Source organism: Xiphophorus hellerii, chromosome 2 (genome assembly GCF_003331165.1).
Source record: "Xiphophorus hellerii strain 12219 chromosome 2, Xiphophorus_hellerii-4.1, whole genome shotgun sequence".
Taxonomy (NCBI): Eukaryota; Metazoa; Chordata; class Actinopteri; order Cyprinodontiformes; family Poeciliidae; genus Xiphophorus; species Xiphophorus hellerii.
Window position 1 is genome coordinate 17,545,394 of NC_045673.1, and position 17,034 is coordinate 17,562,427.

The window sequence follows — 17,034 nt, forward strand, 5'->3', positions numbered from 1 at the left end:
AGAGAAAAAGTCAAAATTCTCCTTTTTTTAGTGGCCCTAATCCTCTTCCGTACAAAAAAGTGAGAAATCAGAGAAAAAGTGAAAATTCTTCTTTTTTTCTTTTTCTTTTTTCTTTAGTGGCCCTAATCCTCTCCCGTACAAAAAAAGTCAGAAATTAGAGAAAAAGTCAAAATTCTCCTTTTTTATAGCGGCCCTAATCCTCTTCCGTACAAAAAAGTCAGAAATCAGAGAAAAAGTGAAAATTCTCCCTTTTTTTTAGTGGCCCTAATCCTCTTCTGTACAGAAAAAGTCAGAAATCAGAGAAAAAGTCAAAGTTCTTCTTCTTTTTTCCTTTTTCTTTTTTATAGCGGCCCTAATCCTCTCCCGTACAAAAAAAGTCAGAAATTAGAGAAAAAGTCAAAATTCTCCTTTTTTTTAGTGGCCCTAATCCTCTTCCGTACAAAAAAGTCAGAAATCAGAGAAAAAGTCAAAATTCTTTTTCTGAAAACCATTCTAAGTAGTTTTCAGAAGGTGGGGCTAATATCACTCGAACATGTTTGAATCAAACCATTGCCACACCCCTCAAACAGCTTGACGTGACCAACTCCTCTGCACAGACATCTCGCAGTTTCCTGGCTGACAGGAAGATATCGGCCGTTATTGACGCAGCTGGAGAAAATTAAGAACTAGAAATGCGCAGCTCAGAAACATGGATGGCAAATAGAGGGAATGGTTTTGGCTCATGACTCTGAAACAACTGCAGAGATCTCATGGGAAGAGAAAGCGAACAGGGGAGATTGTCTAACCGCAAACACTCCGGATGGTTACAAACGCTGCCTTTGGAGCGGAACCTCACCGTGAAACAGTAAGTTTGTGTTGATATCGACACTTTTTAGCAGCTCTGGTTTGGTTAGACGACCGCTAACATTTAGTAGCCAAAACTGTAACGCTACTCTTAGAAGGGAAACGGTGGGGTTTTCCGAGTTTTTCCCTCCACCCTATAAACTTTTGCGTTGCAACAATAAAAAAAAAAAAAAAAAATTGGTAGCAGGTACATCCAAAAATTGGTCTCAAATAAAAAAGGTCTTCTCGACAAAATGATTTTTGGAGAACTTGAAACTTAATAGTGGATGTACTCGGCGCAACATGTTTTAGGCAATCTTGAACGTGTACTACATGCTTTTGGCATGTACTACCACAAGTTCTCCTCAGAAAAAGGAGGAGTCTCTTGTCCAACTTTGGACACTGTCCAGTTTATGCCTGTTGAAGAAAATGCGTCACTAGGGCGGAAACGGGAGAAAGCACTCCATCTGCTCAATGTCTTTCTGCAGAGCAGGAAACAAAGAAGAAGCGGACTGTGACTGCAGGCAGTCTCCTTACTGTCTTCTTAAACACGCCGTATTTAAACAACGCGGCATCCGATTCAGTTCGATCTCCACCAGCACCAACCAGCTCATATTCTGTGTGCCTTTCAGCAGTTGATCTCTGGACGACATTTCGGACGGCATTTCGGCTGAAACCGAAGCCTCCACCAAACGCTGTAAAGGTTTTCCAGAGCGCTGCTGCACATTTCGACCTGCCTTCAGTCACTGACCCACTGCAGGAACACAGAATATTGCTAGAGCAGCGTGAGCTGCAGCCGTGCATATAAACAATTCCCATGAATATGCTTTCCTGGTTGCATTTGTAGCGTCTGCAATTCATGCAAATGATTGTTTTGATTTATTTGCTCATCACGAATTCAACTGACAATAGACAGGAAACGAAAACCGGATGTCGGGACACTCAGTATTTAATCACAGAGCCCAACATTTTGGCATGGGAGCCAACCAAAATAGTAAAATTACAAAGTACTCTGGGGGCTGCACAAAATGCATTTTTTCCCTCTTATTAACATTGCAAAAACTATTTATTTTGTTTTTACATTTGTAGCTGATAAACTAAACAGAATATTTTAATGAAACAAGCAAAGTGGTTTTCTGTTGAAAAGGTCCTTATTTCACTGTAGATCTGAACCATGCATATGGTCTTGCAGGTTTGCCTAATTAAAGAAAAAAAAGTTGAAAACAATATAAAAATCTTGCAGTGCAGTGATTTCTTTTAGGGACCTAAAATCATATTTACAATCATATTTTTGATGAACTAATGTGTAATTTGAAGTCTACAATGGGGTTTTAAATAAATTAGTTTTTACAAATATCATTTTTTAGGGCAGCGTCCCAATGTGTGTGTGGACACTTTTTGTCTTGCAATTATTGATAATGCACCTCAACCAGACACTTGGAAATCTTTCTAGCTTTTGTCAAGCTGCACATATATACAGTACAGACCAAAAGTTTGGACACAACTTTCTAATTCAATGGGTTTTCTTTATTTTCATGACTATTTATAAGGCAAGAAATCCCACTTATTAACCCGACAGGGCACACCTATGAAGTGAAAACCATTTCAGGTGACTACCTCTTGAAGCTCATCAAGAAAATGCAGAGTGTGTGCAAAGCAGTAATCACAGCAAAAGGTTGCTACTTTGAAGAAACTAGAATATAAGGGGTATTTTCAGTTGTTTTACACTTTTTTTGTTTAGTGCATATTTCCACGTGTGTTATTCATAGTTTTGATGCCTTCAGAATCTACAATGTCAATAGTCATGAAAATAAAGGAAACTCATTGAATTAAAAGGTGTGTCCAAACTTTTGGTCTGTACTGTACATCATCTTATTATTTCTTACACACATGTGCCATCTCTTCCTTTAGTTTGTCTTGTGTGCAGACAATAGCTTAAGCAAAAATTACCCCGTTATATTCAAACAAAGGTTACTGAAGGCACAAACTTCATATAAAAAGTGCACGCATTCTTACTTGTTATCCTACAATAGCAACCCCCATCTTCCTTCCCAACCATCAGGAGGATGGGGGTTGGGAAACTCCAACCACTATCCTCCCAAAGCACCCAAATGTCTTTTCCTCTGCAGGAACCAGAACTGTTTTATTGGGCCATTAATCTCACTCCTATCCCGTGCATTCACCTCTGTTAAAACCAGACTACCAGTCTTACTCCATTAACTGAAATGTAAGTTAAGGTAATACACTTCATTCATATTGCGTATCATATGTTCTAAGGCAGTGGTTCCCAAAGTGTGGGGCGTGCTCCCTGGGGGTGTATGTGCCATTGCAAGGGCGGTGTGGGGGTTGGCGGGAATCTGTATGGATGAAAAAAAACAAAAAAAACAACAGTTACACAAAAGTGTTTCAATGTAAAGATGGTTTGTAGTGTGTTTTGTTGCAACCTGAAGTGTTAAATAAACTTCAGTGGCATTTGAAAGCAAAATATGTGTATAGGTTTATGTCTGGTTGAAAGATGTGTGTGCCCAGTTGACTTTTTATTTATTTATTTATTTTCTGGGGGGAATTTTATTGTAATCCATAGGGGGTCCCAGAAAATCTTTGGGAACCACTGTTATAAGCACAGTGCAGTGTAGCACAGTGCTAAAAATTAGGTGTTGCTAGCACTGAATGTGCGTATGCTCATTTTGGATGGAGGTCTTCGTGCAAGCTTGGTCTGATATTGAAAGGACTTTCCAAGTCAATTTCAGAATAAAAGCTTTTCTGCTCATTAGTTAAATCAATCCTGGACTGTATAGATGGTGACAATAATAAATTGGTGTTGCTGAAAATCACCACTTTCAAATAGGCAAGGTAAACAACTCTAACACGAAGGCTAAGGGAGACTGTAATATATAATCTGACCTTGTGATGTTTAAAAAAAATTCTTAATCACGCCAGTTGCGTAAATCCTCCAAACGACATAACAGAAGACTCTTTTTCAAGGTTCCCAGAATGGTGTAGATAACACATCTGCAGGGTATTATAATAGGCCTTTGTGACTGCTTCGAACTATCTCAATTAATCTGTCCACATTCACCATGTCAGATTTTGTTGAACAGCTTATATATATATCAAAACAAAACCATCACTTTTTTCCTCTGCTCTTTCATGCCAACAACTAATAATTATTGCACACTGCCTGCTAGACTAACATAGAAAAAGATGTCACAGCCTCTAGGCTTACCCAGGGTTGCATCTGTTTTGCTAATCCTATCTAATCAGGAAGCTTGCATGTTAACTCCGGAAATTATTTCAATCATGTCTCTTCACATTTGTCCCTGACCTCAAGGTAGAAATTTAGACAACACTTAGTTATTGATATATTTATGTGTTTTATCTCAGTATTTACCATTATTGTAATATCGCCAACAGCTACTGAAGTCCTTTAGACAAAGTAATGCAGTTAGGTTTTCCTTGACTGCTACAGCTGTTTTTTTTTTATCTCTCCTAACAATCCTGTTTATTTTCTAAGAACCATTGTATTTTGAAGAAATTTTTTTTTCTGTCTTTCATTTCAGAAAATGAAACTAGTCTTTCATAGTTTCATTACACGCAGAGTTAAATATTTCAAGCCTTGAATTCTTATAAGATGAGGATAGGCACAAAAAAGTATCTAAGGCATGAATTCATCTAAGGATGAATATCTTTTTTGATTTGCGTTAGTCTTGTGTAAAATAAAAATTGGATTAAAAAAAAAAACAAACAGAATATAATTATGTAAGAATTTCATAGTAAACGGTTTGTATCAACTAGGCCTGTCGCGATAAACGATAAATCGATTAATCATACCATAAATTAAAACTATCGAGGTCATTTTAATTATCATTATCGTCTCTTCCGGCCTTTTTCTCTTTCTGTTAATGACACCGAATGAAAAAAGGCTCAACTCCGGTGCTCTCCACTGACTCTCCCTTCCTCATTTCCTTAGTATAATGCCCAGCGCAGCCGATTGTCGGCCCATTTTCAAAACCTGACAGACCACACATTAGCCGACAGAAATCCTTGGTATAACGGTTCGATCGGGTTCGTTCCTGCCGTGTGATGTCCAACAATGGGCACAAAATAATGGCTACAAGTTCAGTGAACTAATTTTAAAACCAGGCATTAATTAATGCTTTACTACAATCTACCTGCAATGCATGTGGCTAGTGTCAGCGTAAAGTCCTGACTGAATGAAAATCATTATAACCTATTTACGTCACGTTAACGAAGAACAGCTGAAAAGTTACCGGGTTTATCAACTGCGGTAGCAATTTCGCTCCAACTCCTCCTCTTGTCATTTCTATATTCTTTGCATGTTAAATAAACATTAATGTTGTTTCCACGTATCATCTCCAATGTCCGCTGGACTTCGGGTTGCGCCATGTCAGCTGTTTGGGATTCCCCTCCGTAATTTCCCCTCAGAAAACACAGAGGAGAATCCGCGCTTTCTGATTGGCTACCTGTCACATTCGACAGGCTGCGTTAAGATCCCAGTCGGGAAAAATCCCTGATTTAGATCGGAGGACGATCTACCGTAACACACCACACAATCTTAGAAAGACCAAAGTTTTAAGATTGTTGTAAGGGGAAAAATAGGAGCAAAAAATCATGTAGGGTGAACTATTGCATCAGGTATTCGATGTGCCCATCTTCTCTATTTAAATCTAATTATTACTGAAGGGCAACATACTATACAGACTTCATAATCTGCCCTCTTTTGGTTCAATGCAGTATTTATTTCCACTTTGGCTTTATGTTGTTTAGTTTTTTTTTCCAAGTGAGTTTTTTGTTAATGGAGACTGAGAATCCATTTTATTTTTGTTTGTGGTTGTTTTGTTTATGTTGTTTATCAGTTCCAGTGTTTAGTGTTCTTTTGAAAATAAAGTGTATTGTTAAGGAAGAATAATTTATAAATTAACTTTGGAAAAAAAGTTTGGCTCTCTCTTCCTCTGGATCCCAGGTACTCTCAGCGGGCGACGTGCGGCCACAAGGAAAACAACAATGCGTGTTGACGTCACAGAATTACAGAGTTTAATCCCATACAAAGCAACGTATGAATTAACAACAAAACCGCAGAGGAACAGAGATATACATTCATTACCTGAGACAGGAAAAAAAAATAAACAAAGAAAAGGCAAAGACGCGTCTTTGGAGAGAGCTGATGCAAAAAAGCAAAATAGTGGCAGCTATCTGAATTATTACTCCTGTGCACGAACTCTTATACTGAAGGTGTGTCTTTCCTTTTTAATATATTCAATTAAGGCGTACCTCTGGTTGACCAACTGGAAGCTACCTTGGACACTCAGAAAAACTTAGAACTCCCCCTAATTTACGCCAAAGATCAAAGGCCATTTGCTCTCTGGTTCACCAAAAGAGCAAACAGCTGCATCCTGGCCTCCTGGGTTCTACGGTCATTTGGGTAAAGAAAAACATAAGATAAGATTTCACAGATACCTGTGGAATCCGGAGTCTCTCCCGTTATCTCTCCTTACATAAATTCTCAGGACAAACTTAAATCCAGTAATTTGGTTCAAGGAAAGGTTATCTTCACAAAACCCAGTTTTGCTCCTCTGCACCCAGCACCTCAAAAGATTGAGTCTTGCCAAAAATAACACATAAAATCAACAGAACAAAATGAGGTATAATTCCTTTTCTAACCTATGAAACATAATATTCAATCCTAAGTATACAGGTTAACACAATCATTTTCCAAAACCCCATTTAGCATAAATCCTGAGCAATTTTCTAATACTAAACAAAACATTTTCATTCAAACAATTTCCATTTGATTCTGATATTGTCACAGATAGTACAATTTTCAAATACATTCATCATTTACTAGATTAGTAGTTCTAAAATTAGATAATACAATCTTCGTTAAAAACATGCTATTAGTACTTAGAAAAATGTCTTAGAAATTAAATGTTAGTGGTTTCAACATTCTATGTTGTATTCAGTTTTACACCATCCCAGATGTTGGTTCTGGAAGACTTTTGATCTTCTGTGAACCAAACAGACTTATCTCCTCCAGGCTCAAGTGATATTGCCCTCCAGGAGATGCTAATTTTATGGCCTCCTGTCCTCTGATAACACAACAGGAGCCTCATTGAGAGATCCCCTTTGATCTGCATTTGGTTCCTGTACTTTGAAAACTTACCCATCAATAGTTTAGTTTTAAATCCTTAACACAAACCTGTTCAAAATTAAGAAATTTGTTCAAAATAAGAATGTTCAATATACCTTTTACACATGCCGTAAGATTAACTGTATTAAGCACTAAAAATAATCATTTTTCCTCAACAGTATCTATCTTTGGCAGGAAATTGCATGCATTATTACATCATTTCCATTAAATCAGTGTAAAAAGATCTTCAAACAATATTATCGTTTATCGCAATAATTTTTGAGACAATTAATCGCTCAGCAAAATTTGCTATCGTGACAGGCCTAGTATCAACAAAAAAATCTTATTTGGACACCACAGCTGCACTTTAAATATTACAGCCGCTTTCATGGAACTAACAGCAGGAAATTGTGGTAATCTCAACAGTACTTTAGTTTTGAGATCTGCAAACATGTAAAAAAAGAGAATTATCACAATTAATGAAGATTTCTGACACTGGAATAGTATTAATGGCACACAGTCTGTTGCTTCTGATTCGCCTGGGCTTCATTGACAGACATTGAAGAATTTTACAACAGCTCCTTATAATGCAATATGGCAGATATGCAATTTTTGCAATACTGATCCAAAAGCTGCTTCGCTTCAGGCCTCAGGTTTGGGGGAAGAGTGGAAAGAAAACAAAACAATCATAGGATGTGTAGGGTTTGGCTGCTTATGTTTAGGAAGATGGAAGACCCAAAATATTAGTAGCGTCTTGTAATGGAACATTTTAAATGTGTCTGTCTTGTTACCTTTACTCAGTTTATATGTGCAGGCAAGCGTCTGGCATGATGTGCAAGAAACTAGTGCACCCAAAGGCCACACAATATGTGTGAAAACACAGAGAAGAGGATGTATTCAAGCAGGTGTTTTGCAGGGCTATCACTTTATATGCTGCGCTGTTTTTCTGTTACTGAAGGGGGCTGAGTTTTTTTTTTGTTCTTGTATCTTATACTTGTCTGTGTGTGTAAGCAGGATAAGGGGAAATGTGCATCTTACATCTGAGCTCTGCTTCTCTGACTAGTTTGGTGACAGAGTCGTTGTATGCCGTTTGCCTTCAAATAAAGCATCTAAAGACATACAGTCGTACGTACGTCAACCATTCTCCACTTATTGAATGGTTTCTCTATCCTTTATTATAGAATTTACACTACAGTCTTTGGTGTGCTCAATTAAGTGAACATTTATTCCAAACACTGTAGAAAATAAAGAAGAGAGAAAAATATTTTGTGGGTTGTATTGGAGTTTTTCTTTGGTTGCATTTCCAACAGAAAATGAAATAATTGCAGTAACTGTTCAACTTTCCTATGATGGACTGAAAACTGAAAAATGCTTACATTTTTTATGCATTTTAAAGAAATTATTTTGAAAAATTTTCAATATTGGTCTTCTGATCACTGATCGACAGATTCAAATATCTACAAGAATTTTTTTATATGTATTTAACAAGTCTATTTTGTCTCATTTCAGGAACATCTTATTGCCGACCTTCCAGAAAGGTTTAAGAAAATAGAAAGATGCATTCCTTCGCACTGGTGAATGTGCCGACTCATCAGATTGGACAGTCATCTCAAACCTCACAAGCTGCTACCCATCCATACCAAGGAGGAGTTTGGTCTGCAAACGCCACACAGCAGTACGTGACGGGGAATGGAGGAGTGCAGCTGTCTCACGGCACTAATTTTGCCTCGCAGAATGGAGCAAACCCTAGCAGACAAATGTCAAATTGGCAGAACTCTGATACTACTTATCTGGCAGCTCAGTCGAAAAATGCTTCACATTTCAAGCACCATGCCCTTTTCCAAATAATTCTTAGCCAGCAGCAGCAGCAGCATAGATTAAACAAAATACAAAATGAGAATCTTTCTGTGACAAACACTGGCACATCTCAGCCAGCCCCAATTCAAAACGCTCATCAAAATGGAGTAGACCACAGTCAACATAGTACTGCTGTCACAAACACCACCTATGCCCAACAAAGCATGTCGGTGCGCTGCAAACAGACAGTTTCCTTTAATGGGGTTCAGATGAACAGGACCACGGATGCTTCACATCTTCAACAAAACTGGACCCAGCAGGCTTTTCATCCAGCTGCAAATGGAGGAATGACCAGACCCACTGCTGCTCCCTCACTTCCGTATGACCAGACGGTCAATGCCAACAAAACACTAACTGCAGTTATTCATCATGGTCAAGCTCATGTGTCTTCAAATCAAATTCACAGACCAAATTTCTCTCAGGGAGGAGACTATACATCAAGCTGTGGAATGGCAACCTCTCAGACATTTAAAAACAATAATGTTGCTACTCAGTGTACATCCTCAACTGCTCAGACTACACATCCTTTGCTTATGCATCAAATAAATCAGCAACCTTCAACTCAGAGCAATCCTTCGTATAACAACTACAGAAGTTTCAGGAATATAAATTTATTGAATGAAAGAAATTTTCTTTCAAAACAAAAAGATCCCCCTCCTCCTTACAGGAGCCCACAATATTCCATTGTGTCCAGAATGTCTAATCAAAGTAACCAAACTGCGACCGTAGTCAATTCTGAAAATCCCAGCTTGAAGGCTAGCCAATCTTTATCCCTCCAGTCTGGACAGCCTTGGCCTCAAAGTGTTAAGTCAAGAGCACAGCAAATTGCAAATGCATCATTTCAGCAAAACTCAATAGCAAATGTTGTCTACCCCCGTTTTGCATCAGGGAATGGGGGTGGAAGTGGTCCGGTAGTTGACATCAATGAAACTGTAACTAAAAGATTTCCCATCGATTCGCTGAGTAATTCTTCACAAGGATATGAGAGAGCGTTATTGCAGAGAGGCGAGCGTCAAGCCGCTGTAGTAAGCCATTCAAATAAGGATGTTGGAATGCCTTCACCATTCAAACAAAATGAAAGCTGTTCCTCCTCCATGTCTGGTCATACCGGCATAAGAGCTGTTGCAGTTGTTCCCCCATTGTCTCAGGAGGAGCCCAATTCTCCTGCCTCTACTGAACCTTGCAAATTTGTGGATGATGCAGAAAAAACGTGGATTTCACCATATGCAGTTACAATTTGTGAGACTACACCTGGAAGCGAGGAATCTAATCAAAACCAAGTGATCACCAACAAAGCAGACTCAGAGCCAGAAAGTTTAACTCAAACACCAGAGAGTGATAATCATGAATCGGTTGTTGAAAGGGTTTCACAAGAGTCAGTAAGTCAAACTGGTTCTGGAAAACAAACTGAAGTGGCTACACCTCAATCACCACCTGTTCATGAACTTTCTCTGCTCCCAACAAAATCTTGGACTGCTGAGGAACTGACCAAATTGATAATGGTGATGGAAGCTGAACCCAAGCAAACGGGCACTTCTGAGGTGTCGACTGTTGTCAAAATAGTTATGATGATGTGGGGTAAAAATATTTTAGCGATGCTTCATGGCTACAAGGAAGCCTTGGAAATCAATTTTATTTCAGAAAAATTCTGTAACACACACATCAAGCGGAACACTTCTATACTCACACAAGTTAGCCCTGACTTTAAGGACCAACTAAAACGGTACAAAATCCTCAAGGAAGATGAGGTCTACTCAGAACCTCCTTACAGATCTTTGTGGTTGAATGTCAATGATCAGCTTGATGACATAGATAAGGAGTTTGGCTTCCCTTGGGCTTTGAAGCGACATCTTTATGTGGATGAAACCACAATCGACGACGTTGAGACTTTCGAAAACGTTCCTGATCAAGCTGCCAGTGAGTCAGTAAACAAAGTTTTGCCTCTAACAGAGTGTGAAGAAGTTGATATGACTGAAGAAAATGAAACCCCCCAGAACCTTACTGCTTCCCCACAGGAGTCGCCAGGGAAAGATTCCTGTGACTTGAGCTACTTGTTTAAAATAGAGGTTTTGCCTCCAGAGGAAGCAAAAGTCATCTTTGAGCAAGTGCAGAAAGACGAGCATTCGAGCTCTAACTGTGGAGAAGAAACTGATGCAAGTGGCTCTGAGCAGAGAGTGGGATCTGAAGATATGGATTCCACAATAAGTGATCCCAAACAAAAGAAATCTTCAGACAATCAGCTGAAAGAGATTTGCTGCCTTGCAAGATTTATAGAAATGAACTCAGGACTAGGCAAACTCTCCTCCAAATGCCAATGCAGAGACAAACAAAATGCAAATGATGGCACCATTGAGATCCTTAAACCTGATCCTGACTGCTTACCAATTGGCCAGAAGGTTGTTAATCATCAAACTGATACTCAGAATGGCCCTGATCTGTCCATTAACCTTAGTCAGATAATCGATTTGACTGACGACAATGATGACCAACTTTTTTCTTTCTATGATAAAAAAGAATCAGACCCAATTTTCCAGACCTGCAGCCAGTCAAATGCTGTTGGTGTAAGCAACCAGGAGGCTGGGGAACTTTCTGCTGATTTTTCCTCTCCAAAAGAGATGCACGAGTTTGTCTTCGAGGAGAGGGAATCTGAGTTGGAGCATGTACAAGAAAAGCTGCCATCAACAAGAGCTGTGCAGTCGAGTGATCCAATGTGTGGTACCCAGCTAACCAAATTAGATCCTTCCAATTTTATTGAAACAAATGAGCTAACTCAGTGGTTTAACCAGAAAGAAAACTGTGAACAAGCTCCTTTAACATCTGACGACCAGGCTGAATCACCTTCAGAAAACAAAACTCAAGTTAGTGACGCCACCAGCCAGACATCCTTAAACTTTGTCGTTAATAAGATAAAAACAGAGAAGAGACAAAGGAATATTGACCAATATTTCCGAACTCTAAAGAAACCTAAATGTAGACTGCCTGTTGCCTCAGATACAGATCACAACTCCGAAGCTCAAGAATCGGCCTGTGAAGGAAAAACTGTAGAATTGGTGTTGTTCGGAGCTGGGCAACCAGAGATGAGTTCTCCATCCAGAAAAGATGATGTCCTGGTTTCTTCTCAAATAAGAGTATCTTATGAAAAACACAAGCCTCCTGAAGTCCTGTCTGTGAAATTAGACTCTTTGGGAATGGACTCCACTCCAGCTGATCCCACAAGGGACTACTCGATCAAACAGCTTATTTATGAAAAATGGAGGAGCAGTATTCCAACTACGAGTGGATCAGGTTTTTTTCGGCACAAAAACAAACTGAAAAGGCAAACCAGTTTGCCTGCTGTAATTTCTAGGGAAAGCACAAAAGAGCAGGCACAGACAATTTCCCCTAAACTGAGATTCTCTGATAGAACTAAAAAGTTCATTCAGAGTTTAAAGAAGAAGAAGAAAAGGAGGGCCCTCTCAGATCGCCTTACGCGGGAAGAAACAAAGAGAAGGCGCTACAGTGTCACCCTTGAGCGACCTGAACATCAGCAGGGAGGTGAAACCAGTGACAAGATGCCGGTCCATGACAATATTGTCTTGAAGTTCAATGTGCTGCCAAACACCTTTAATTTGGCAGATGGGTCTGCTGAGACGGAGGAGGCAGCTGAACCTGTTTCAGGTAAATGCAAATAATTTTAAAGAACATTTTTAATTATCTTATAACAGCTTCTCTGTGATGAATATTTCTTGGTTAGTAGTCACAAATTAATGTAGATGAGAAATGCCAGAGCAAAAGATCCAGTTGAGCCAAAGTTCAATTAAACCAACTTGAGCTTCCTTAACACCTTGTCTGTCTCTCTCATGCTATGCTGGATTCTTTTAACTCATGTCAGTATTTGATTTATTGTTATAGTTAAAACAACAAAAAAACAAATCCGGGACATTAATTTTGAAACACAAGTTCATAATCTTGACATTTTCTTCAGAGCAGTTCAGAGGAAAACACATGTGGCTGGGTTTGCTTATTTTATATTCATACTGATGGGTATTTTTCCTTTCGAACCTACATAAAAGAAAGAACCACAGACAAAGTATATGAATTTCACGTCAAGCTTTTGCAAACTGCTCCTCCGAGCCGTTCGCAGAGCGTTCTGATCTGCTTCCGCATGAGCTCCTGTTTTTATTGTCAAAGAAAAACAGGCAAGGGGGCAGTCAGGAAAAACAACAGAGGTCGTAAAACTTCTAACCCAAACAACTAACAACCCAGTTCCAGATGTGATATCTGATCAAAGGTCTGAGCCCGGTTCAAATCTCGGTCAATACTGTCAACAAAACAAAATACGACTGCTCACAGGTAGTTACTAAATTAGGAGGTGTTCTTGCAAAAGGATTTAAGGTCTGAGAAACTCAGTGTTAACTATTTCTCATGAAGATGAACAGACAGTAGTGACCTCCAGGTCAGTTCATACACACATAAGGAAGAGAACACTTTAAACAGAAAATCACAATGATCTATAGGCTGAATGTGAACTAAAGTAATAATAAAATGATAATACCAAAAAATCTCTAACACATACATTCGTTAATTATGTAACTTTTAAGTTGTAAATCAGCCAAGACCCTCAAAAGCAAACAGATTGTTTCTGTTTTGCTGTTCTGGAAACTATTACATTTGTGTTTACTGCCTGATAATCTAAGACTGACTGGGTCAGTGTGACTTTCTGTTGAAGAAACTTGGCACAGCACGTGTCTCAACAATCTGATAAATGTTCTGCTCACATGAATACCATCATCTAGCTGGCTTTTACTTGAAGTTGGGGGAGGGGTTCATGTAAAACCCTTCCCCCCAATCTATTAAGATTAAACAATCAATCTTTGTTATAGATTGTTTAATCTATAACAAAGATTAAAATGGGATAGCTATTTCTGAGTTTACATTACTGTTAGATTCTGTAAACCAAGGATTTCCAAAGAATGGTTATGGGAGCCATATGTGATCTTTGGAAAGAGTTTGTTTGGCCCCACATGGCAATTTAGTAATCCTGCAGTTCTGGCCTTATCGGCATAGCTTTTTTATACAGATGGACACATTATTTAAAAATGTTATAGAGCAAGATCTCATTGACAAATTTAAATCTTCACTTTAGATCAGTTTTGTGACCAGGGAGTACTTTTAACTTTATAGTTTTGGCCAATGTCGATTGGAAAAATTTAAACCCCTCAACAGACTCTGCTTAATTTCTCCCTCTGTTCAACTCAAATAAGATTTTTTGCTTTTTTTTAAATTTCCAGATAAGTTGAAACCAGTAGAAGAAAAAGATGCATTTCATAAGAACGTTGCAGCAAAACCAAAAGGTAAAATATTGTTCTATTTTTTAATTTTTATTTTCAATATAAATTGCATTTGACATAAGTGCTGAGACCAATCGTTGTGTATCTAATTCCTAGCAGGAACCTGGTATCCAAGTGAACCAAAGCAATACAAGCCACTACGTGTCTCTAAGCGTGTCTCTAAGAATGTCAGCCTCTTCCATGAGTATCAGAAGAAATACAAGGAGAAGACATGCACATCGACAGATGATTGATTGATGCACATCGACAGATGATTGATTGATGCACATCGACGGATGATTGATTGATGCATAAATAAAGTTACTAAACTTTGTTACTGACAGTGTTGATATTTTAAGCTCAGGGAGTAGACTAATACTATGTTTTAGGTTTAATCTCCCAGTAAGAGACCTCAGTACTGCTTCCTCACCTTTACTTTAAAAAGCCTACACATTGAAACTGATTACTTTACATTCTGCGTATGAGTATATTAGCCAAATGTTTGGCAAGATTTGCTTGTTTTGTTTTTACTGGTTTTTTTTCATGTTTTTTGTACCAAGAAGTGTTCTATTTTTTTTACATTGCTTTATGATTTTGTCTAAGAAAGCTAGTGTGTTGTTTGAAAAGATAAACTTTAAACTTGTCTTGCTTTCTTGTTGAGCAAATAAATGATTGTTTGCTAACTCTTGTCTGTTCATATGTGATAAGATTTATATGGAATACTTTTGAAATAAAAACCACACACACACATCAGAACAACGAAAGACCAACTTAATGCTTGCAATGTACAAAGCACCATGAGTGTTATACAAATGTGATGCTTAACTAACAGTTAATTAAACCTATTTAATTTTCTAACAACTTGTCAAAGCTTGATGGATCATATACAGAAAATGATTTGTTTTTTTAAACATGAGAGCTATAGGATTAATGTGAAGACAAGAATCCACTATAACATTATGTCCACTCAGGTGAAGTGAATAACTTATCGCCATCATTTTTCTGCTGTCATGTATAGACAGGAAGTGAATCTTTTGCAAGCTGTTTTCTTTCAGCAAAAAGTTCTTGGGTTCAAATTCCAGTCTGGGTTCTTTCTGAATACAGTTTGTGTGTCATGCTCAGGCATGTTATAATTATATTCTTAAAATATGCCATTCCAATTTTCTTTTACAGAAGCATGCCTGTATTAAATGAAAATATCAATATAATGGTTATAATTAAAGTCAGTGATTTCTTGGCTAAATCAGAGAAGCTAATGATTGCATGTTAAACCATGTGATTTTGACAATGACCTTGGAAGACCATATCAAATGTATGAATGTATTATTACCAATGTAATGCATTCACCCAAGTGTTGCCTGTTTCAACACTTGAGATATAAAGTGTTGAAACAGGCACACAATAAAAATAGTCTTGAGAAAAGGTAACTATAGTTATGGTTGATGAGAGATACCCAATCTGAAGGCATGCATGTTGACTCCCTTTGGACGGCAGCCTGCAGTCTACCTGTTGTCCCAGATTTCTTTCTACATCTGCAGCATTCTTTGCCTCTGATCTTGTATGCTCCAAGGAAACAACTATACTCCCTTCCTTTCCACTTCTTTTATTGTTTCTTGTCCTACAGATGTTCTTCATTGGTCAGTTCTTGGTGTCATGCTTACTTCATTGACTATTTCTTGGGCGAATTAATCTCTGGTTTGTGAAAACTCCTCTGAAAACATGATCTTAGTTTCTCCATGCAGTCAGCACAATTGTTCCATAAGAGCCTTTACTTTTGCTCTGCTTTGCCAGTCACCATTTGCTGACCGTTTCCTATTTTGCTGCAAGGTTACTCAATTTAATGAGTTACCATCCACCCACTCAGGAGGGAAACCGTGGAATGCAATATGTGTCCTGACCTGATAGGCTGAAAGCTGTTTTAGATACAAATTTTCAGAGCAATTTGTCTAAATACTGACTCATTTTTCAGACCCATTCCCATCCCCCATCTCTCTCTCACACACAACTTTCCTGTACTCCCCTCAACAGCTGCGCTTTTTCACAAGAAGAATGCATGAGATTCCTTGCATACAAAGACACAGCATAGAGTGTACTTATAAACATAAGAATCCTACAGACCAAACCTTTTGGATAAAGCTCAGTCAATCAGAGGACCGGGGGTGTGATCTCAACTTCATTTAACTATTCAGATTAAACATATTTTCCTGCAACATTGTGTTAAAAAGGAAGACTTGTTCAAAGATGGCAAGAATACAGAATTGCATGCAGAAAATGGAGTGAAAGAAGCATTTTTGTGTCTTGATGCTGCAAACTCCCTGCTTCACCAGCTGCAGTCTGGTTTTAGTTTTTGTCTTTATTTGCCCCTCCCTCCACCCCCCTTTTTATAGTTTCTCGATATTAAATTTTTTTTGACATTTCTTATTTTCATAATTTTTTTCTTAAACCAACAACTATTATGCTAATAGTTGTATTGACTTATTGTCAATTTATTTAATTGGAAACTTATTGTTTCCACTTTATGTACATTTTCCCTTGACATCTTGAATTACTACGTTTTGGGCTTTCGATTTCCTGCAAACAATTGGCTGCAGACGTTTAAAAAAATAACTAGTGTCAGTAGAAGTTAATATTTATCTCGTCGTACATCATTTTTCTTCCTCTTTTGATGTTCATCCAAACACATCGTTCTTTGCATCCATGGGAAAATACCTCTAGTGTATATTTTGGTGTCTGTTTTTGCCAAGGTTAACCTTGAACTTGCTGTGTTTTTTTAATAAGGACCTTCTTCACAGCTGCCTCTGCTAGACTTCCTGGGAACATTGAATCAGCAAGACTTTTCAACAAAAAATGAAAACAAAGAAGGAGGATTTTTACAGGATATATTTGTGGAGGAGGAGA

General features: G+C 38.2%; 2 protein-coding genes across 3 annotated transcripts in view; both read left to right on the forward strand.

The window, feature by feature from the left end:
- Window positions 1–14,819, forward strand: part of amn1 (antagonist of mitotic exit network 1 homolog (S. cerevisiae)) — a 213,512-nt gene extending 198,693 nt beyond the window's left edge. Inside the window, exon 5 of the mRNA XM_032585738.1 lies at window positions 14,369–14,819. The gene's annotated coding sequence lies outside the window, so the exon portion shown is untranslated. The remainder of the gene's footprint in view (window positions 1–14,368) is intronic.
- LOC116734397 (uncharacterized) lies at window positions 562–14,819 on the forward strand. 2 transcript variants are annotated; one of them, XM_032585768.1, is made up of 4 exons: window positions 562–844; window positions 8,480–12,484; window positions 14,098–14,160; window positions 14,254–14,819. In XM_032585768.1, the coding sequence occupies exons 2-4, from the start codon at window positions 8,527–8,529 to the stop codon at window positions 14,388–14,390; spliced, it is 4,158 nt and encodes a 1,385-aa protein (XP_032441659.1). In that variant the 5' UTR covers window positions 562–844; window positions 8,480–8,526; the 3' UTR covers window positions 14,391–14,819. The 2 variants fall into 2 exon arrangements, with proteins under 2 accessions (XP_032441659.1, XP_032441666.1); XM_032585775.1 differs by having other exon boundaries at window positions 14,257–14,819.
- Window positions 14,820–17,034: the final 2,215 nt, after the last annotated feature.

Coding starts and splice junctions, on each gene's coding strand:
- LOC116734397 (XM_032585768.1), top strand. CDS start 8,527: ATGCATTCCTTCGCACTGGTGAATGTGCCGACTCATCAGATTGGACAG. Junction 12,485..14,097: donor GGCAGCTGAACCTGTTTCAG/GTAAATGCAAAT, acceptor TTAAATTTCCAG/ATAAGTTGAAACCAGTAGAA. Junction 14,161..14,253: donor CGTTGCAGCAAAACCAAAAG/GTAAAATATTGT, acceptor TCTAATTCCTAG/CAGGAACCTGGTATCCAAGT.